General features: G+C 47.0%; 1 protein-coding gene across 2 annotated transcripts in view; it reads right to left on the bottom strand.

The window, feature by feature from the left end:
• The window catches only part of MROH6 (maestro heat like repeat family member 6), a 38,504-nt gene extending 20,472 nt beyond the window's left edge, over nucleotides 1-18,032 (bottom strand). For both annotated transcript variants that reach the window (XM_025188952.3, XM_089776139.1), the window contains exons 1-6: nucleotides 17,889-18,032; nucleotides 15,107-15,881; nucleotides 14,193-14,342; nucleotides 10,853-11,007; nucleotides 4,993-5,143; nucleotides 640-827 (exon numbers count right to left, since the gene is read on the bottom strand). In XM_025188952.3, the coding sequence (XP_025044737.3) occupies nucleotides 640-827; nucleotides 4,993-5,143; nucleotides 10,853-11,007; nucleotides 14,193-14,342; nucleotides 15,107-15,880 (1,418 nt within the window). In that variant the 5' untranslated portion in view covers nucleotide 15,881; nucleotides 17,889-18,032. The remainder of the gene's footprint in view (nucleotides 1-639; nucleotides 828-4,992; nucleotides 5,144-10,852; nucleotides 11,008-14,192; nucleotides 14,343-15,106; nucleotides 15,882-17,888) is intronic.
• Between the last annotated feature and the right edge of the window lie 4,377 nt (nucleotides 18,033-22,409).

The raw sequence follows: 22,409 nt of genomic DNA, 5'->3' as shown, positions 1-22,409 counted from the left end.
TGAGAGTCACCAGACCAGCTCCTGATTTGGGAGTGTCTGGAGCCTATGGGAATGACTCAGCACATGCAGCTTAATCAGGCTCTGGTTCAGGGATGACTCAGCCTCACATCAAGCTTACAGATGTATTGGTGCCACTCTGAAAGGGATTCAAAAGCCCTGCCATAGACATGCTAGTGGTGTCCATCAGGTGAGGCACTGTTGAGCCAGAGTGACATTGGGGTGGAGGGGGTTAGTATCAACCAGGGTTCACAGGCAGCTCAGGGAGGCCCTATAAGCTGGGAGCCATTCAGATGCAGCTGAGGCTGTTCAGTTGCATCACGTATGGTATTTAAAAGGTTTGCTATTGATCAGAAGCCAGGAAAGGAAGCTTGGCAGAAGCAGAGGAGGACGTACCCTGCATGGTTTGTGGAATTCTGGAGTTTACCGCTTGTATGGCCACATGGAAGGGGTGCAGCTGGAGACTTTTCCTAGGTTTGTGTCCATCTGAGTTAAGCCAAAGCCCCCTCCCCAACAGGACCCCTTCTTGAGAGAGTGGTGTGTGTTCCCATCCAAGCCTTTGGTAGGTTCTGCCAAGTCCTGCCATGAGGAACATCCAGGAGGTTACTCACCTGATAAGCATCTGCTCTTTTCCATAATTACCTCACGTGGCTGGCTGTCATGAGCCGGTCCTGCTGGCTGCACTCCCTTCTGGTGACCTCAGTGTAGCCTGGCAGGCTCACCAGGTAGTGAACTTGAGTCAGCAGGGCTAGGAATAGCTGGGGGTAGAAGCCCCGCATTGCCCCAGTGCACATGTAGATAGTAAGCATCTCACACAGGGCTCTGGTTGCCTGAGGAAGATAGAGACAACTCTAACTCTAAAATCCTCTGCCTCCCCTCTTAGAATCATTGAAATTTTGGTCTGAAAGGCAAGCAGCTGAAGAGGCCCCCCCCTTGCCGAGGCAGAACCAAGTAAACATAACTCATCCTGAGAGGTGCTTGTCCTCAGAAGCTTGTGCCAGAGCTTAACTACCCTAAGGCCTCATCTTCACTCTATGAAAGATCGCCGCTGCCATGATCAATCTTCTGGAGTTCGATTTAGCGAGTCTAGTTAAGACTCACTAATTCAAACTCAAAGGATGCCCCTGCCGGCATCTGGTACTCCTGCTATTTCCAGGAGCAAGGGAAGCTGACGGGAGCGTTTGCTCCCATCAGCCTCCCACTATGGGAACTCTGCCAAGCTCTGCTTAACGTAAGCCGAGTTGCGTACCTTAAGCCAAGCTGCTGGGTCTAGTGTAGACCTGGCCTTAGAGTTAGAAAGGATTTCCTAATAGCTCACTTTGCTGCAAAAATTAAGCCCATTACTTCTTGTCCTCCCTTCTGTGGACATGGAGAACAATTCATCCCCCCCTTTAGCATAGCCCTCAACACATTTTAAAATTATCAGGTCCCCTTTCAGTCTCCTTTTGCCAAGATGGAGCATGCCCATTTTTAAACTTCTCCTCAAAAGTTGGGTTTTCTACATTTGTTATTGTTCTTGCTGCAGTCCTGTGGATTTGATAGCAGCCTTCAACTTCCTGAAGGGAGGTTCCAAAGAGGATGGAGAGAGGCTGTTCTCAGTAGAGACAGATGACAGAACAAGGAGCAATGGTCTCAAGTTGTGGTGTGAGAGGTCCAGGTTGGATATTAGGAAAAACTATTTAACTAGGAGGGTAGTGAAGCATTGGAATGGGTTACCTAGGGGAGTAGTGGAGTCTCCATCCCTAGAGGTGTTTAAGTCTCGGCTTAACAAAGCCCTGGCCGGGTTGATTTAGATGGGATTGGTCCTGCCTAGAGCAGGGGGCTGGACTTGATGACCTTCTGAGATCTCTTCCAGTTCTATTATTCTATGATAAGGGGATGGGTTGATGAGATAATATGATCTTGGTAACTAATTGACCATTCATTATCAGTGGGAAATAGGTCAATGGAGGGATGATAGGAGTTACTATAGAGAATTTCTGGGTGTCTGGCTGGTGAGTCTTGCCCACATGCTCAGGGTTTAGCTGATCGCCATATTTGGGGTTGGGAAGGAATTTTCCTCCAGGGTAGATTGGCAGAGACCCTGGAGGTTTTTCGCCTTCCTCTGTAGCATGGGGCACAGATCACAGCTGGAGGATTCTCTGCATCTTGGGACCTTCAAAGTATTTGAAGGCTTCAATATTGGAGATATAGGTGAGAGGATTATTCTAAGAGGGGTGGGTGAGATTCTGTGGCCTGCACTGTGCAGGGGGTCAGACTAGATGATCATAATGGTCCCTTCTGACCTTAGTCTACGAGTCTGTGAGACTCTCTCCAGTTGTCCACATCTTTCCTAAAGTGTGGAGACCAGGACTCTAGCTGGGGTCACATGAGTGCCATGCACAGCAGGACAATTTCCACCTTTGTCTTATTTACAACACTTGATGATGTTCAGGATGCATCCCAGGGTATGTCTACACTGCAGAGTTCTTTTTGGGAAAACAGCCGTTTTTCAAAAAAAAAAAAAAAAATCACTTACATCCACATTGCAATTAATTCTTTTGAAAAATAATCAAAAGAACTGTGTTTTTTTCCCGATATTGGTAATCTTCATTCTACAAAGAAGAAGCCTTTTTGCGAAAGAGCTCTTTCAGAAAAAGGCATGTATAGACAGGGAAGAGGGAGTTCTTTCGGAAGAAGAGGAAAGAGGAAAAAGCACAGGTGCCCTGGTGGCCACTCTGTCCATAGCAATCACAGCTGAAATGCAAGAGACCATCCATTCAGTGTGGACGCTCCCTTTCAAAAAAGCAGATCACTTTTTCGATGTGCATTTGCAGTGTGGACGCTCTCTTTCGGAAGAAGTTTTTTCAGAAGATCTCTTCCGGAAAAACTTCTTCCAAAAGAAGCCTGCAATCTAGACACAGCCCCAGAATGGTGAGGGGTTATGTCACCACTTGCCCTGCCCACATCTAGGTGCCCCACAATGCTTTGCTGCTGGAATGTTCACAACCAGACTACGAGCATGCAGGTAACCCCCTGAGGCTAAGTCTAGACTACAGGCTTCTTTCAGAAGAAGCTTTTTTGAGAAGAAATGTTCGAAAAAACTTCCTCTGAAAGAGCGCATCCACACTGCAAAAGTGCATCGAAAAAGTGATCTTCTTTTTCGAAAGGGAGTGTCCAGACTGAATGGATGCTCTCTCGCATGTAAGCTGTGATTGCTATGGATGGAGTGGCCACCAGGGTACCTGTGCTTTTTCTTCTTTCCTCTTCTTCCAAAAGAACTCCCTCTTCCCCATCCACACAGGCCTTTTTGTGAAAGAGCTCTTTCGCAAAAGGGCTTCTTCCTTGTAGAATGGGAATTACCGATGCCGGCAAAACCCCTCTGTGCTTTCGATTTTCTTGTGGAAGTGCACAATTGAAGTGTGGACGTTCCTCAAGTTTGTTGGAAAAACAGCCATTTTTCCGACAAAACTCTATACTGTAGACATACCCTGAGTGTCCATGCATTAGTCAGCCCTTAGTCAGGTGACCCCAGCAGCCTGTGTACAACTCCACAGCCCCACTCTGGCTTCTACCAGCCTTGGCTACTACCTGCAGGGTAACCCCAACACACTCCCCATCCTGAGCCTTCTCAGAACCATGTGCTCTGCAAGGACCAACACTCTCCTGGACATTCCACACATGAAAAGGTTTGTTTGTTCTTCTAATGATAAAAGCTTGCCACAGCTTGTTAACTTAGCAAAGGTATATACATCCTCCTGAAAAGGATCTGAGGGGTGTACTGGATCACAAATTAACTGTGAGTCAGCAATGTGATCCGGTTGGGAAACAGGTTAGTATCTTTCTGTGGTGTTATGACCAAAAGCAGTCCTGTATTCAGCCCCGGCGCACTATGGTAATAATTTTTGTACAAAAATTGCCTTGTGAGGTATCGTTTGAAAACTAGTGGGTCGCTGATCATTCATAGTCTTGTGTGATGTGTGTACATGGGGTATGTATCAAGAGTTATAGATGTATGCTGGACTTACTAGTAATGTTTGTTTAAACTAGGCAGGTCAGTAATGAAAATATTGACTAATACTGGACAAGTACCTGACCCCATGGGTCCCACTAGATCAGTGTTTCTTTAACTGTGTTCCATGGCACATCGGTGTCCCGCGAGGCAGTTGGAAGTGTGCCACAGAGAACCACAGAATTCAAAATGGCTGCCCTCAAAGGGGCAGGTGATCTTTTTTTGGTTTTGGTTTTTTGCTCAACTTTCCCCCAACCCTTTTTTTTTTCCTCAATAACTTTCCCCCTCACCCTTCCACCACCCCAACATTTATTTTTTTTGCTCAACCAAAAATTCTTGGTGTTTCTCATAAAAAAAATTATTGTTTGGTGTTCCTCAGTCTTAAAAAGTTTAAGAAACACTGCACTAGATACACCCTCCTAGTCTGACAACTGCTTTTTGGGTACCAGTTGTGCACCCATCTTATTTTCATTTAGACAGCATTTCCCATGTTACTTCATGATCTTGGCAAAGAAGAAGCTTTGTTGCTTGACTTGCAGTTACAATAAACAGGTAGGTTAAATTGTAAAGGCAAAATGGAATCATTGCAGCAGAGTTCTGCTGGTAGGAAGGATTACCATTAAGTCCACCTAGATGTGTTCAACCAGGAAATTTAGCTAACGATGGAAAGGGCTACGGAGGCAGGATGCTCCAACTTGGGAAACAGACGATGCTGCATGTTGCTCTGCCATTAAACCCTCTAGTAGGTTAAGAACTTGCTTTTCCGCGAAAGGAGAAAAGCAGAAGAGGGTGGTCATGATAAAAGTCTTGGTGGAAGGTAAAATGGAAAATACAGGAAGACGTTCTGAGCATCCTCTGGCAAATGTGGTACCCATACACACTCTTCCCCCAGATGACTCACCAGCCTCCTGCTTCAAGGCTCTGACATGCTGGTCAATACTGTAGAGAATACAGAGGTGCTAGCTTTCTCTGGAAGGGGAAGCCCTGTTGGTGTGATTACTCACAGCCAGAGGAGTGAGGAAGGCGCTATCACCCGAGCTACTGCTGCTCTCCTGAAGTCGAGGTCTCTGTTTCAGTTCTCTGAGCAGCTGCCACATCACTCGGGCGTTGGTTTCTAGATTTCTGCACAGGCCTTTCCACAGCTCAGCAGCATTGCTGGAAATTCAGAAATGTTGGATTGCTGATCAGACTTTGTCCACTCTCCTCTAGTTAGGCTCTTATATAGCTGCCTTCAGCTTGGTATCTGGGCTCCATTGTGCTCACTCGCTGCCCTCTGCATGGAGAAGTTTTTCCTGAACTCTCTTAGGGCATGTCTACACCAGGAAATTATTTCAAAATAACTAAATTTGAAAGAATAACTCCTGAAATAACAACACTGAAATAGCGTTATACTCCTAGGAAAGCAGGAGTTCAGATTTCAAAATAACCAGCCTATTATTTCATAGAATCATAGAATCATAGGACTGGAAGGGACCTCAAGAGGTCATCGAGTCCAGCCCCCCGCCCTCAAGGCAGGACCAAGCTCCTTCTACACCATCCCTGACAGATGTCTATCTAACCTGTTCTTAAATATCTCCAGAGAGGGAGATTCCACCACCTCCCTTGGCAATTTATTCCAATATTTGACCACCCTGACAGATAGGAATTTTTTCCTAATGTCCAATCTAAACCTCCCCTGCTGCACTTTAAGCCCATTACTCCTTGTCCTGTCCTCAGAAACCAAGAGGAACAAATTTTCTCCTTCCTCCTTGTGACACCCTTTTAGATATTTGAAAACCGCTATCATGTCCCCCCTTAATCTTCTTTTTTCCAAACTAAACAAGCCCAGTTCATGAAGCCTGGCTTCATAGGTCATGTTCTCTAAACCTTTAATCATTCTTGTCGCTCTTCTCTGTACCCTTTCCAATTTCTCCACATCTTTCTTGAAATGTGGCGCCCAGAACTGGACACAGTACTCCAGCTGAGGCCTAACTAGTGCAGAGTAGAGCGGCAGAATGACTTCACGAGTTTTGCTTACAACACACCTGTTGATACAACCTAGAATCATAGTTGCTTTTTTTGCAACAGCATCACACTGTTGACTCATATTCAACTTGTGGTCCACTATGACCCCTAGATCCCTTTCCGCCATGCTCCTTCCTAGACAGTCGCTTCCCATCTTGTATGTATGGAACTGATTGTTCCTTCCTAAGTGGAGCACTTTGCATTTCTCTTTATTAAACCTCATCCTGTTTACCTCTGACCATTTCTCTAACTTGCTAAGGTCATTTTGAATTATGTCTCTATCCTCCAAAGAAGTTGCAACCCCACCCAGTTTGGTATCATCTGCAAACTTAATAAGCGTACTCTCTATCCCAATATCTACATCATTGATGAAGATATTGAACAGTACGGGTCCCAAAACAGACCCTTGAGGAACTCCACTTGTTATTTCGAAATAACAGGCTTGGCAGTGTGGATGCTCCGCTTATTATTTTGACATAAAGGGGGTTATTTTAAATTAACTCCTTCATGTAGACCAGGGCATAGTGTGCTCATTCCTCTCTGAGCTTCTGGAGTGTCTTTCCAGGGTCTGACTGCCAGCGAGACCTAACATACAGCCAGGCCTAAGGATGTTAAGGACTAGTTGACTAGTCGATTTCCCCCCACCCACCCCTTGCAGCCTCTATCAGATAGAGTCACCAAAAGTGGGCGGGAGAAGGGGTTCTTCAAAGTGGCAGCGTCTCACAGCTGAGCCAGGGATCAGCTGTGTGGCACTGCAGCTCTGAAACCCCAAGGCAGTGTTTCAAAGTGTTGAGAGTCTCTGGGTTAGCCTAAAAGGGATTAAAAACAAAGGTGATGTCATGCTAGGAGTCTACTACAGGCCACCTACTCAGGTGGTAGAAGTGGATGAGACTTTTTTTAAACAACTAACGAAATCATCCAAAGCCCAAGATTTGGTAGTGATGGGGGACTTCAGCTGTCCAGATATATGTTGGGAAAATAACACTGCAGGGCACAGACTATCCAATAAGTTCTTGGACTGCATTGGAGACAACATTTTATTTCAGAAGGTTGAAAAAGCTACCAGCAGGGACGCTGTTTTAGATTTGATCCTAACAAATAGGAAGGAACTGGTTGAGAATTTGAAAGTGGAAGGCAGCTTGGGTGAAAGTGATCATGAAATCATAGAGTTCACAATTCTAAGGAAGGGACAATAGAGACAATGGATTTCAGGAAGGCGGATTTTGGTAAGTTCAGAGAGCTGATAGGTAAGGTCCCATGGGAATCAAGACTGAGAGGAAAAACAACTGAGGAGAGTTGGCAGTTTTTCAAAGGGACATTGTTAAGGGCCCAAAAGCAAGCTATTCCGATGTGTCAGAAAGATACAGCAAAAGACTGCCTTGGCTTAACCACGAGATCTTGCATGATCTAAAAATAAAAAAGGAGTCATATAAAAAATGGAAAGTAGGACAAATTACAAAGGATGAATATAGGAAAACAGCACAGGAATGCAGGGGCAAGATTAGAAAGGCAAAGGCACAGAATGAGCTCAAACTAGCTACCGGAATACAGGGAAACAAGAAGACTTTTTATAAGTACATTAGAAGCAAGAGGAAGACCAAGGATAGGGTAGGCCCACTGGTCAGTGAGGAGGGAGAAACAGTAACAGGAAACTTGGAAATGGCAGAGATGCTCAATGACTTCTTTGTTTCGGTCTTCACCGAGAAGTCTGCAGGAATGCCTAACATAGTGAATGCTAGTGGGAAGGGGGTAGTTTTAGAAGGTAAAATAAAAAAAGAACAAGTCAAAAATCACCTAGAAAAGTTAGATGCCTGCAAGTCACCAGGGCCTGATGAAATGCATCCTAGAATACTCAAGGAGCTGATAGAGGAGGTATCTGAGCCTCTAGCTATCATCTTTGGAAAATCATGGGAGACAGGAGAGATTCCAGAAGACTGGAAAAGGGCAAATATAGTACCCATTTATAAAAAGGGAAATAAGAACAACCCAGGAAACTACAGACCAGTTAGTTTAACTTCTGTGCCAGGAAAGATAATGGAGCAAGTAATTAAGGAAATCATCTGTAAACACTTGGAAAGTGGCAAGGTGATAGGGAACAGCCAGCATGGATTTGTAAAAAACAAATCATGTCAAACCAATCTGATAGCTTTCTTTAATAGGATAACAAGTCTTGTGGATAAGGGAGAAGTGGTGGATGTGGTATACCTAGACTTTAGTAAGGCGTTTGATATGGTCTCGCATGATATTCTTATCAATAAACTAGGGAAATACAACTTAGATGGGGCTACTATAAGGTGGGTGCATAACCGTACTCAGAGAGTAGTTATTAATGGTTCACAATCCTGCTGGAAAGGCATAACAAGTGGGGTTCCGCAGGGGTCTGTTTTGGGACAGGCTCTGTTCAATATCTTCATCAATAATTTAGATATTGGTATAGAAAGTACGCTTATTGGCTGTGTCTACACTGGGCCACTTATTTCGGAAAAGCAGCCGCTTTTCCGGAATAAGCTGCGAGCTGTCTACACTGGCCCCTTGAATTTCCGGAAAAGCACTGACGATCTACTGTAAGAAATCAGCTGCTTTTCCGGAAAAACTATGCTGCTCTCGCTCAGGCAAAAGACCTTTTTCCGGAAAACTGTTCCGGAAAAGGGCCAGTGTAGACAGCACAGTTGTCTTTTCCGCAAAAAAGCCCCGATCGCAAAAATGACGATCGGGGCTTTTTTCCGGAAAAGTGCGTCTACATTGGCCACAGACGCTTTTCCAGAAAAAGGGCTTTTCCGGAAAAGCATCCTGCCAGTGTAGACACTCTTTTTCCGGAAATACTTATAACAGAAAACCGTTCCGTTTTAAGCATTTCCGGAAAAAGTTGCCAGTGTAGACGTAGCCATTAAGTTTGCAGATGATACCAAGCTGGGAGGGGTTGCAAGTGCTTTGGAGGATAGGATCATAATTCAAAATGACCTGGACAAATTGGAGAAATGGTCTGAGGTAAATAGGATGAAGTTTAATAAAAACAAATGCAAAGTGCTCCACTTAGGAAGGAACAATCAGTTTCATACATACAGAATGGGAAGCGACTGTCTGGGAAGGAGTACGGCAGAAAGAGATCTAGGGGTTATAGTGGACCACAAGTTGAATATGAGTCAGCAGTGTGATGCTGTTGCAAAGAAAGCAAACATGATTCTGGGATGCATTAACAGGTGTGTTGTGAGCAAGACACGAGAAGTCATTCTTCCGCTCTACTCTGTGCTGGTTAGGCCTCAATTGGAGTATTGTGTTCAGTTCTGGGCACCGCATATCAAGAAAGATGTGGAGAAATTAGAGAGGGTCCAGAGAAGAGCAATGAGAATGATTAAAGGTCTAGAGAACATGACCTATGAGGGAAGACTGAAGGAACTGAGTTTGTTTAGTTTAGAAAAGAGAAGATTGGGGTGGGGGGAGGGACATGATAGCAGTTTTCAGATATCTAAGAGGCTGTCATAAGGAGGAGGCAGAAAACTTGTTAATCTTGGCCTCTGAGGATAGAACTAGAAGCAATGAGACAAAGCAGGTTAAACTGCAGCAAGGGAGGTTTAGGTTGGACATTAGGAAAAAGTTCCTAACTGTCAGGGTAGTCAGACACTGGAATAAATTGCCCAGGGAGGTTATGGAATCTCCATCTCTGGAGATATTTAAGAGCCGGTTAGATAAATGTCTATCGGGGATGGTCTAGACAGTACTTGGTCCTGCCATGAGGGCAGGGGACTGGACTCGATGACCTCTCGAGGTCCCTTCCAGTCCTAGTATTCTATGATTCTATGATAGGGGCAGCCACTACACAGCTGATCCCCGGCTCAGCTATGCAGCGGCTGCCCCTTGAAACGCCGCCTCAGTGTTTCAAAGGGGCAGTGCCGAGGAGCCCAGGATCAGCTGGGGAGTCCCCAGCTGACCCCAGGCTCCGTGCAGCATTCAGCACAGCATGGAGCTTGGGGTCCATGAAGGAGCTGTGGCTTTGAAATTCACATGAGCCCCCGCTGGGGACTCTTGTACATTTCTAAACAGGCATGCCCACGTCCAGCCCAGAGTCAGAGAGACTTCCTGCTGGTGCCAGGAGGCACTCAGAGTTCCAGATTCCTCCTTTGAAATGTACAGGAGGCCCAGCGGTGGTTCTTGGACAGTTCAAAGGAGGAATGCGGAAGTGCCTATCGACTAGTCGAGTAGTTGATGGAAATTCCATCGACTACTCAACCAGTCAATTAACCGCAATTTAACATCCTTAGCCAGGCCCCTAAAAATGGTCCCGGGGAGGCCCACAGCACACAGGGGAATCTGCCTGAAATGTGTCCAATCAGGAAACAGGAAGAAATGCAGGATATCTGGAGATAGGACAAAACAGAACTGGGAGCGATAGGATCAGAACCAGGCTGAGTATGGTTCTGTAAAATCAGAACCCAGTGGAGGTTTTGCATCATCAAACTAAGACAGAGCTTTGATCGGATCTAGTAAGTTCATAAGAGCCACATGTAGTGCCCCAAAGACCCACATGTGCCCTTAGAGGCCCGGCTTGTGTCTTGTGGACCAAGTATTCAACTGTGAAATGAAAGGAGCTTCCTTTCCTCCTTCTTTCTGGCAGCAGCACAAAAGGTGGTCAGTCAAGACCAACACCACTTGGGAATGAGACTCAGGGTTCCTAGGTCCTCTTCCCAGTGCATGGCCGTGGGCAAGTCACTTTACCTTTATTCCGTTTCCCAGTCTGTAAGAGGGGGACTGTACTGACTTACTGCACAGAGAGGTTGGTGGCAGAAGTCATCACAGTGGCAGAGTGCTTTGAGAGCCTCACGTGAAAGACGCAAGAAAAGGGTTACGCATCAATGCAATTACCTGTCGCATGGCAAGGAGCGTCTCAGAAGGCTTGAGACCACTTCCTCTGGGTACTCCTCAGCCAATGAACACACCACCCTGAGAGCTGCCCGCCTAGCACTGCCCTCTGGGACATTGTTTATCTGGAAATAGATGCCATCCACAATGTCAGACACCTGCAGAAAAAGAAAAGATATTCAAGAATTCATTTCTTGGAAGAGGTGTAGCCTATAGGGCCAATCTGCTTGCTTGGCTAGAGAGATATTTACTTCGGGTTTTTTTTGGTTTGATGACATTATTATAATAGGTTACAATAGGTTTATATTGAAGTAGTTTGATTTTAATGCCAGTGTCCTACAGTCCACATCCTAGGGTATGTCTAAATTGCATTCCTCCTTCGAGAGAGGAATGCAAATGCAGACAAATGAAATTGCAAACGAAGTACGGATTTGAACCTCCTGAGCTTTAAGGGTTATTTTGAAAGAAGGGTATTTTCTCGAAATAACCGCATCTACACAGTGTTTTTTTTTATCTTGAAATAGGGTATTTTGAATAAGCGGCCGGACAGGATTATGCAAATGAAGTGTGGGAAATTCAAATCCGCGCTTCATTTGCAAGTTCATTTGTCTTCATTTGCATTCCTTTCTCGAAGGAGGAATGCAATGTAGACATACCCCAATATGTTGAGTTAAGGCAAAGTTGGCTTACATATTCAGGACCTTTCACCTAGATAGCAAAGTCAATGTGCATATATTTGGGACCTTTCATCTAAGATAAAGCAACCTTTCCGGCATTGGGGGCTTCCCAGAATACCCTCAAACTTAACAGGCACACCATAACTTGGAAAAACCTGAAAGAACCGGTTGAGGCCAGACCAAATAACTGGATAGGACAGAAATAACAAATGTGATAACCACAAAAGGGGGACCTTGGTAGTGCATTGCCATTTATGATAAAGTTAGTTAAGATCGACATACTAACTATAAGGAAAAGACACTTTACCATTAGTAAGGGGAGGAAATACAAATAAGTCGAAAAGGAAACACCTCCTAGGGTGTATCTAAATGACATGGCTCCATCGATGGAGCATGTAGATTAGGCTGATCGGCAAAGGGAAATGAAGCCGCAATTTAAATAATCACGGCTTCATTTAAATTTAAATGGCTGCCGCGCTGAGCCGACAAACAGCTGATCAGCTGTTTGTCGGCTCAGCGCGCTAGTCTGGACGCTCCCACACCGACATGAAAGCCCTTTATCGACCTCCCCGTTATGCCTCGTAGGATGAGGTTTACCAGGGAGGTCGATAAAGGGCTTTCATGTCGGTGTGGGAGCTTCCAGACTAGCACTCTGAGCCGACAAACAGCTGATCAGCTGTTTGTCGGCTCAGCGTGGCAGCCATTTAAATTTAAATAAAGCCGCGATTATTTAAATCGTGGCTTCATTTCCCTTTGCCAAACAAACAAATCTACATAGCTCTGTTGACGGAGCCATGTAGTTTAGACATACCCCTAGGCTACGTCTACACTGGCATGATTTTCCGGAAATGCTTTTAATGGAAAAGCTTTCCGTTAAAAGCATTTTCGGAAAAGTACGTCTAGATTGGCAGGATGCTTTTCCGCAAAAGCACTTTTTGCGGAAAATCCTCTGTGACCAATATAAACGCGCTTTTCCGCAAAAAAGCCCTGATCGCCATTTTAGCCTTCGGGGCTTTTTTGCGGAAAACAGCACTGTTCTGTCTACACTGGCCCTCTTGCGCAAATTGATTTGCGCAAGATGGCTTTTGCCCGAACAGGAGCAGCACAGTATTTCCGCAAGAACACTGACAATCTTACGTGAGATCATCAGTGTTCTTGCAGAAATTCAAGCGGCCAGTGTAGACAGCTGGCAAGTTTTTCCGCAAAATCATTTGATTTTGCGAAAAAACTTGCCAATTTAGACACAGCCCTACTGAATATGCATCAAACATAGCAGTGTTAGTGTAACAGATGATAAACGTGATATCCCAGCAGTAGGAGAAAGAGATGCCATCCTTGGGAGGTGCCAAGCTGATGGCCACTGGTGATGATGGGGGAAGGTAAGGGTGATGAGGAAGACAATGGCTAACACTTCAGATTGTTCCAAAAGGAATGGTGTGAGTATGTGGAAATACAGATGTACACTCTCTCTCTGTCTTGTTAAGGGGGATGTTTGTGACTGTGCTAAATGTATTAATAAACTATAGTTGTGACTATAGAAGAGTTCCCGTAGTGTGAGTGCTGCAGCTGTACACATCAGGCTTCCTGACCATAGGATAATTTAAACACTTGGCCTGATCCTGGTTCAAGGACCTGCCAACACTCGTAGGCTGTGTCTACACTGGCATGAATTTCTGGAAATGCTTAAAATGGAATAGTTTTCGTTATAAGTATTTCCAGAAAAAGAGCATCTACACTGGCAGGCTGCTTTTCCGGAAAAGCCCTTTTTCCGGAAAAGCGTCCATGGCCAATGTAGACGCGCTTTTCCGGAAAAGAGCCGCGATCGCCATTTTCACGATCGGGGCTTTTTTCCAGAAAAGACTACTGGGCTGTCTACACTGGCCCTTTTCCGGAACAGTGTTCCGGAATAAGGACTTATGCCCGAGCGGGAGCAGAATAGTTTTTCCAGAATAGCGGCTGATTTTGTACAGTTCAACGTCATTGCTTTTCCGGAAATTCAAGGGCCAGTGTAGACAGCTCGCAGCTTATTCCGGAAAAGCGGCTGATTTTCCGGAATAAGTGGCCCATTGTAGACACAGCCAAAGTGGTAACTGGAAATTCAGAAGTAATCTGTATAATTATGCACAGTCTGAAGATCAGGCAACAGCGGGAACTGAATTCCTATTAATCGTTTCCGTAAATTATTTATAGGGCATGTGTACTGGGGCTCTATGAAATGCACAGAGAGACATGGTCTCTGCGCTATGAGCTTATACTATAACTCAGACAAATGTGATACATGGGGCAAAAAGCTACAGAGATCATAACAGCAGAGTTGATAAAGTTAAAACCCAAGGACTGAACATGAAGCCCAAGAGAAGAAAGACGGAGCCTGGGTTGGGGGGAACTGTGACAGAAATCTGTCCTGAAGAAGCCTTGATTCACAAGTTCATACATGAAGCTCATTAATATAGTAGGACATAGCCCACTATCACAGCGAACACAGGTCATTAGTTTAATGATTAGTAGAGGGATGCTGCAATAATGCAGATGTGACTACAACACGCAGGTTTGGTACATCTGTTCCATTACAGCAAAGTCACTATACAGACCCACAAAGAAGGGCATGCGCTGGCCCCACCATAAAGAACTCCAATTTCCACCTGTCCCAGAGCCTGCCCTCTTACCGTCTCCTTCATCTCAGCCCTGTGGTCCTCCAGAATTGCCGCCAGTGCTGCCGTGGCAACTGTCGTGGCACTGTCGGAGTTCTTCAGACTGGCGACGGTTCTCAGCACCAGGTCGGTAAGCGAGAGCTGACTGCTGTGCTCCTCAGCGCTCTGAAATGAAGAGAAGAAAGCCTTTCCTTGATGGCACGGTTCTGGAGACCACACACACTAGGGAGACTGAAAGCAAGAGGAACCCGACCACAGCCCAGTCCCTCATTAGGGCTGCATAGTGGTCGAGCCACTTGAATCTCCCAGCAGCTGCCAAAGTTTCCTCAGGACAGCATTTTCAAGCGTGGCTTCCTTGGATGGTGAGCTGTTTGAGGCAGGGACTGTGTTTATTCTGTGTCTGTACAGTGTCTTCCCCTGTGGGGTCCTGGTTCATGCCCACAGCTCCTCGGAGCTACAACTATACAAATACTAGTCATAATAAAGTTAGGTACTTCCGATCATATTTAGACATCTCATTGGTTTGGGTTTCAGAGATGCACAGAACCCAACCTCTGTTGAATTCTGTGTGGACCGTTGGGTTTTCAGCATGTTTGAGATGATGACCTTTTAAGTAGGTGTCTGCTTGTGGATTTACGGTGAGCTTGTTTCATACAAAGGTACATGTCAAATGGGCTAAATCTGTCCAGAGGCCGCGTCTGGATGGGATGATGTTTCAGAGAAGTCCAGGTACAAAAAATAGGTGGAGAGAGCCAGACTGCATAGGAGAAGTGTGCAAAGAAGCCCAGATTCTGCAAGTTCAATATGCAAAGACCTGAACTGGGTGGCATAATTTGGCAGAGAGGCCTGGGTTGTCTGAGATTAGTATGTGGAATAGTTCAGATGGTGTGGGTGGGAAGGAAGCCGGAATAAATGAAGAGCATTCTTACCTGGTCATTGCCTTCTTCCTGCAGTAGTGGGGAGGAGTCCTGTTGAGTTTGCAAGCTTGTCCAGTCTTCTGTTACCAGGGGTCCTACTGGTTCAGGTTTCCTCTTCCCTTGCCAAAGCGTGAGGTCCTGTTGATTCTGGACACTGCATTGCTCCACCACTTCTGCTACAGCAGCACTGACCTCCCGCTCTACAGACCTCTGCTGCTCCTGCTGTAGGGCGAGGCTCCATGGGTCTGCATGACAGAGCTGTGTCTTCAGATCTGGAGAGCTGCTGACCTCCAGTTTAGTGACTCGAATCTTTACGTGGTCGCCTACATGGCTGATTCCTGATTCGTTTTTCTCCCTCAGCGTATTGATCTGTACAATTTCACTGTGCACTTTCGAGAGTGTGGCTTTAATTTCCATTGACGTGTCTGAAAGTGCCTGCAAAGTTCCCTTGATAACCCGGATTTCTTCAAGCACAGCTGAGGTTAGATCTCTCACTGCGGGAGGGTGAGTGGCTATTTCCGGAGAAGAGAGAGAGGATTTTAGCCTTTTTACAGCCTGAAACTTCTCCTGCATCCACAAGGAGCTTAGTTCTCTCTTCAGACCAGGCTGTGTTCCCTTCCTGGCTGCAACAGGCTGGACAGTTTGAGAATTCTCCTGTTGCAAGGCGAGGTTCTTCTCAACCTTTGGAGAGGAGCTTTTGCCCTCACCAGCAATAATTGTCTCAGAGGTACTGCTAGACATCTGTTTGCTCTTCTTTTGGGGGTCTTGCCATGCAATTGAAGTCATACTGTAATTAAATTAGGAAAAGCCATTAGTTAGGGTATGTCTACACTTGCACCCTAGTTCGAACTAGGGATGCAAATGCAGGCATTCGAAATAGTCAATAAAGTGGGGATTTAAATATTCTGCGCATCATTAGCATGATCTCGCCGGCACGTTACTCTGAATGACAGCTGTTTTAAAAGTGAAAGTGCGCGCTGGGATGTGTTAGTTCGAACCAAACCCCTTGGTTCGAACTAACATTACTCCTCATTTTTTGACTATTTTTTTGGAAGAGGCTTTTCCAAAATTTGGCTTGTGTACACTGGGCCATATTTTGGAAAATCCTCCTCTTTTGGAAGATCCCTTCTTCCTTGTGGAAGGAGGAAGACAGGGCTTCCGAAAGAGCGTGTCTTCTGAAAAAAAACAAAACGGAAGAGCAGACGTGTTCCCTGGACGCAGCAGAGTTTTTTCAGGATACCTCTGGTATCCCGAAAAAAACTCCATATTCTAGGGCTACGTCTAGACTACATCCCTTTTTCGTAAAAGGGATGTAAATTAGACGTATCGCAATTGCTAATGAAGCGGGGATTTAAACAGCTGATCAGCTGTTTGTTGGCTCAGCGCGGCTGCCATGTAAATTTAAATGAAGCCGCGATTATTTAAATCGCGGCTTCATTTCCCTTTGCCAAACAAACAAATCTACATGGCTCCGTCGACAGAGCCATGTAGTTTAGACGTACCCTCAGTTCTAACATCTTATTTCCCCTACTGTCCACACATTCAAACAGCTGCTTAGATGGCAACAAGTCACTGGGCCACTGGGTCCAATGACAAGAGTTCACTATGAGTTTTATTCACCAGGCTTTGTTCTAAGGCATGAGGGCTCCCAGATGAAAACCAACCCAACCATTGGAAAGGACACAGGCAAAGCTGAGGAAATAGCCCAGCCCATCAGCTACTGCTACTATCTGGAGAACTCAGCATCCTCCTTCTCTCCCTCCTGATTGCCAAAGAACTGTACTTGTCATGTTCCCTGACGTTCCTCTGGATCACTGACTGCACCCCCCCAGCCCATATTATCCCCCCAACTACACCTGTGAGAAAGATGAGCGAGGAGATGTGCTCAGATCAGAGCTCTGCTCCCTGGACCAATAACACCTAAGTCAGAGATGCAAAAGATGTACTGAATTCCACTGATTCCTTCCCATCCCCTAGGGGCCAGGCTGCTGTCCTTTTATTGTCCTGCCCAACGTTAGTGTATTGTCCTGCCCAATGTTAACTGGCCTGAGCTGCGGAAAGGGAAGGAGGGAGCTGAGATGTAAGTTATTATCTGGATTTCTGCTCTTTTTCTTGCCATCCTTTTGGAGTGTTTAAAGTGTAATTATTTCCCTCAGTCAAGTCAATAGGGGTGACTTCTAGGCCATGTTCCTAATGTTAATCCACCACGGGCTAGGATTTGAGTCTCTCTCCCAAAGTTACTCAGGATAATATTCTCTCAAGCCCCTTTGGGCTACATCTACACTGGTACCCTTTTCCGGAAATGCTTAAAACGGAACAGTTTTCTGTTATAAGTATTTCCGGAAAAAGCATGTCTACATTGGCAGGATGGTTTTCCAGAAAAGCACCTTTTCCGGAAAAGCGTCCATGGCCAATCTAGATGCGCACTTCCACAAAAAAGCCCTGATCGTCATTTTCGCGATCGGGGCTCTTTTGCGGAAAACACTACTGTGCTGTCTACACTGGCCCTTTTCCGGAACAGTTTTCCGGAAAAGGACTTTTGCCCGAATGGGAGCAGCATAGTTTTTCCGGAAAAGCACTGATGATTTTACAGTAGATCGTCAGTGCTTTTCTGGAAATTCAAGGGGCCAGTGTAGACAGCTGGCAAGTTATTCTGGAAAAGCGGTTGATTTTCCGGAATAAGTGGCCAGTGTAGACACAGCCTTGGTGCGTTCTCCGGAGGGAAGGTCATCTCCACAAGAGGAGTACTGTGGCTTGAAAGAGACTCCTTGCCATAAAAAATTAAGCAACGAACCTTGTCTAGCTGTGGAGGCCAATGAGTGAATTGGAGCGTCTGAATGCTGAGCGTGTGCTGGATTGTTGCTCTGAAACATGGATCCTCCCAGGGGAAGCCCCAGCCAGCTTGATGCTCCCTTGCAATAAAGCAGCTGCAGGAATGAGATGGGGTGGGATGGAGTCTTGCGAGGTTCTAGAGCCAGGAGCGGGTCACAGAGAACTGGGGTCCCATGACAATGCCCAGAGATAGTCTCGAGGGGCAGACTCAGAACAGGTTTGCTAACTATTGCAAGGGGAGGTCCAGAGCGCTAATTTTCAAAGGTGGTTCCTGGTTTGGGAGCGGGGGATCTCCGTTTTGGGATGAGCAGCTTGAGAGCCCTGGACCCTGATTTGCAGAGATACCAAAAACCCACAGCTCCCACCAACTTCAAGTGGAGTCAAGTGGGAGCTTCCCTGCTTCTCAAAGTGAGGTGCAATCAAGGGGGCTCCCAAAACCCGAGGTGCCCCAATCCATAGGCCAAATGCGGCCTAGTGTTCCCTTAGGGCAGGCATGTCCAAAGTCCGGCCGCGGGCCAATTGCGGCCCGTGTTCCGGTTTAATACGGCCCCCGCTTCCTCCCCCTCTCCTGGCTCCCTGGCGCTCTTTTGAACTGGCGCGCCTAGCACGCCGCTTCTGGCCGCGCCGCCGCCGCCGCCCATGGCCTCTGCGGTCCTAGAGCCTGCCCTGTAGGGCACGTCCGCAGCCCCGCTCCCCCGCTCGGCTGCGGGTTCGCCCTGCCCCCGGGCCGCCGTGAGGCTGGCGTGCCGTGTGCTCTCCGCCTGCCTCCGACCCCGCGGGCCCTCCGCCTTGGGGCTGAGAGTGCGGGGACGGTCCTCACGCATGTTCACTTCTTCAAATCTGGCCCTCTTTGAAAAAAGTTTGGACACCCCTGCCTTAGGGTGTGTCTAAACTACATGGCTCCATCGATGGAGCCACGTAGATTAGGCTGATCGGCAAAGGGAAATGAAGCCGCGATTTAAATAATCGAGGCTTCATTTAAATTGTTGGCTCAGCACGCTAGTCTGGACGCTCCCGCGCCGACCTGAAAGCCCTTTATTGACCTCCCCGTTATGCCTCGTAGGATGAGGTTTACCGGGGAGGTCGATAAAGAGCTTTCATGTTGGCAGGGGAGTGTCCAGACTAGCACGCTGAGCCGACAAACAGCTGATCAGCCGTTTGTCGGCTCAGCACGGCAGCCATTTAAATTTAAATGAAGCTGCGATTATTTAAATCGCGGCTTCATTTCCCTTTGCCGAACAAACAAATCTACATGGCTCCGTCGATGGAGCCATGTAGTTTAGACATACCCTTAGAGTGGACACTGCACGTGTGAAGAACATGCCAGGAGGCCTGGAATAGCTGGCTTCCCAAAGTCACAAGGGGAGGTGCCAGGGGACAGGAGCAAGGTAAGGTGTGTCCCAGCTAATGGCGGAATGCGGGTTCCTTTGAAAACAGGGCCCAAAAGGAGGCCAAGCAGAGGGGAGTTGAAACCCAATCACATTCACACCTCCCCAGAGCATGTAGGTAAAGAGAGGTCTGTGTGTTGCAAGGGGCAGTATCTGAGGAAGAACCGGGGAGCAGGAGTAGGGATGTAAGTGGCTAGTTGACTATCCGACAAGCATAAGCTTATTGGATAGTCAGGTAGTGACTCAACTAGTCGCTTTCCCAAGCAGGGGGAGCAGGAGCCGGTGCTGGGGGGAGCCTGCTTAAAAGCTGGTTCCCCCCAGCACCGTCTCCCTGGGGGGCAGAAGAGGCAGAGGCACAGCGAGGAAACAGCGCGAGCAGGGACTGAAGTTGTCCCCACTCGCGCCAGTTCCCACTGTAGCATTTCAGCCTTTGAAATGTAGCCCCGTGGGGCTCTTATTATAGTTCAATGGCTGAAGCGCCGCAGTGGGAACACAGGGGAAGTGGGGACTACTTCAGCCACCCCTCGCCCCATGCTGCCCCCTTGCAGGGCAGGGGAACACTAGCCAGTGCTGGGGGGAGCCAGTTTAAAAGCCAGTTCCCCCTAGCACCATCTCTGGGGTTCCGCCTGCCTCCCCCCTCTATCAGAGGCAGCGAGGGGAGTGGGGAGGGGAGGCTGCTGCGAAGCAGCCCCTGTCCGCATGGATCCCAGTAGGGAGCTAGGCCCCCCCCGCGGAACAGGCTGCTGGACTCAGCATGCGTCGGGACCGAGCAGTCCCGGCTTGTGCAGATGTTGTGCCTCTGCATTTTAAATGGAGTAAGAGCCCGGTGGCTTTTATTATATTTAAAATGCAGAGCTGCAGCTCTGCAGAGTGGCCCTATCGACGACTCGTATAGTCAATACAAATTGTAGCGACTATACGACGAGCTTGGTAACCGCAATTGAACATGCTTAAGCAGCAGGGGAGGTTTCTGTATCTCGGCATCAGGACAGAAAGACGGCACTAGTGTCTATTGGAGCCTCTCTTCTCTCCCCACTCCTTGTGACAAAGCTCTCCTGGTAACAATGGGTCTAGACTGGCAAACACTTGCCAGCTGTCTACACTGGCCGCTTGAATTTCCGCAAGAGCACTGACTTTGTAATGTACAAAATCAGTGCTTCTTGCGCAAATACTTTCACGCTCCCGCTCAGGAAAAAGCCCTCTTGCACAAGACTACTTGCGCAAGAGGGCCAGTGTAGACAGGAAAGAACTGTTTTGCACAAAAAAGCCCTGATGGCTAAAATGGCGATCGGGGCTTTCTTGTGCAAAATCACGTCTAGACTGGCCACGGATGCTTTTGTGCAAAAGCACTTTTTGCGCAAAAGCATCCGTGCCAATCTAGACGCGCTTTTGCAGAAATACTTTTAACTGAAAAACTTTTCCATTAAACGTATTTCTGCAAAATCATGCCAGTCTAGACGCAGCCACAGGGTGTAAGACTCCAGGGCACTCAGTCCAGTACTTCCAACTAACAGCAACTCCATGGCATTGACTTTTGTATCCATTTCCAACTTCACTGATTTGGATCCATCCGGTGTAGCAGGAACCAACTGCGGGATCTCATTCCCATTGCCCTCCTCGTCCTCCTGTTCCTCCGCGTGGCTTGCCATGCCCATTTGTCGCCTCTCCTTTCCAATGAGCTTCTCAAGGATTTGGGGAAGGGGCTGTTTCCCCTTGGGTGTTAGAAGAACACACCTACCCTGTTGGAGGCCTGGCTCCTGAGCCCAAAGGCCCAGCCCCTCCCCCAGGGCACAGCACACCCTGGGCTGCCAGAGGCCGGGGGGATGAGGCTCCGCACTGTGTCTGCTCCCTGAGGGCAGCGCGCTGGCCAGTGGCAAAGCTCAGAGCCTGTCCCACCCAGCAAGACGCTCCGAGCTCCCCACATAGCTCTGGGAGAGAATCCCCACTTGCAGAGGGTGCCACCAGGCAAAGCCGCTGGCAAGGCCAGGAAGACGCGGAGACCAAAACACCCCATTGGGGGCAAGACAGAGCCTTGAATCAGGCACTTGAGAACACTTGGATCCTGCTACCCTATGACTGGTCATTAGTTTGGCTGCTGTGCATAGCCTGGCTAGCTCAGTTGGCTGAGCATAGTAATAGCGATGTAGCTGTGTTAGTCTGGTCTAGCGGAAACAAAAGACAGGACTATGTAGCACTTTAAAGACTAACCAGATGAGGTGATAAGCTTTTGTGGGCCAGACCTACTTCCGCAGATCAAATTGTGGGAGAAAATTGGCACAACCGTATATACCAAAGGGATATAATCAAAAAAAGTGAAATAAAAAACATGGCAAAGCATGAGACTCTTAATTTCAGGCTTATGGGTTCAAGCCCTGTGCTGGGCAATGACTTTCTTTCGCTCACACTCTCAGCCTACAAGCCGTTTGCTCTACAATACAAAATGTGATTGTGAAACTTGGAACAAGCCAGGGCTGAAGAATTCAAGCAGGGTGTTGTCTGAACTCCAAAGCCAGCCACCCAGAGCCGCATTATGACTTTCGTGGGCCCTAGGCACTTTTGCCGTCAGGGCCCCTTCCTCTATAAAAAAAATATATAAAAATTATTTTTGATATAACTTTAAATACTTCAACATTTTATTCTTTTTCTGTTTTAGGCAAAATGTAATAGATTTTCGTGGGCCTTAAAAGTTTCATTTATTTCTGATGTGAGAAAAAAATTAAAACATTTTCTTCAACCCTAAAAGTTCATTTTTTTCCTTCCGATTTTAAAAGAAATTAAAACATTTTCATGGGCCTCTAAAAGTATCATGGGCCCTAGGCACTGTGCCTAATGGATAAGTCGGCCCTGCAGACATCAGATCTGCAAAGGAATTTAAGCTTCTAATTTCCTTTGATTTTCAGTATATGAAACTCTTTGCCATGACACTTGGGCTTCATTTACACATGTTTTGTTGCTTTAAGCATCCATTTAGATTCCCAAAGAGTCTCCCCAGAGTGGGACTGATAAGATATTTCTGCCCACCCCCCGGGACTGATTATTGTGTTACAGTGGATACACCCCCATCAAGGCAGGGGACGTGTGTGCAGAGGGCGTTC

This window comes from Pelodiscus sinensis, chromosome 2 (genome assembly GCF_052426305.1).
Source record: "Pelodiscus sinensis isolate ZL-2025 chromosome 2, ASM5242630v1, whole genome shotgun sequence".
Classification (NCBI taxonomy): domain Eukaryota; kingdom Metazoa; phylum Chordata; order Testudines; family Trionychidae; genus Pelodiscus; species Pelodiscus sinensis.
The sequence above is the reverse complement of the archived record's forward strand: the minus strand, read 5'-3'. Positions and strand labels throughout refer to the sequence as shown.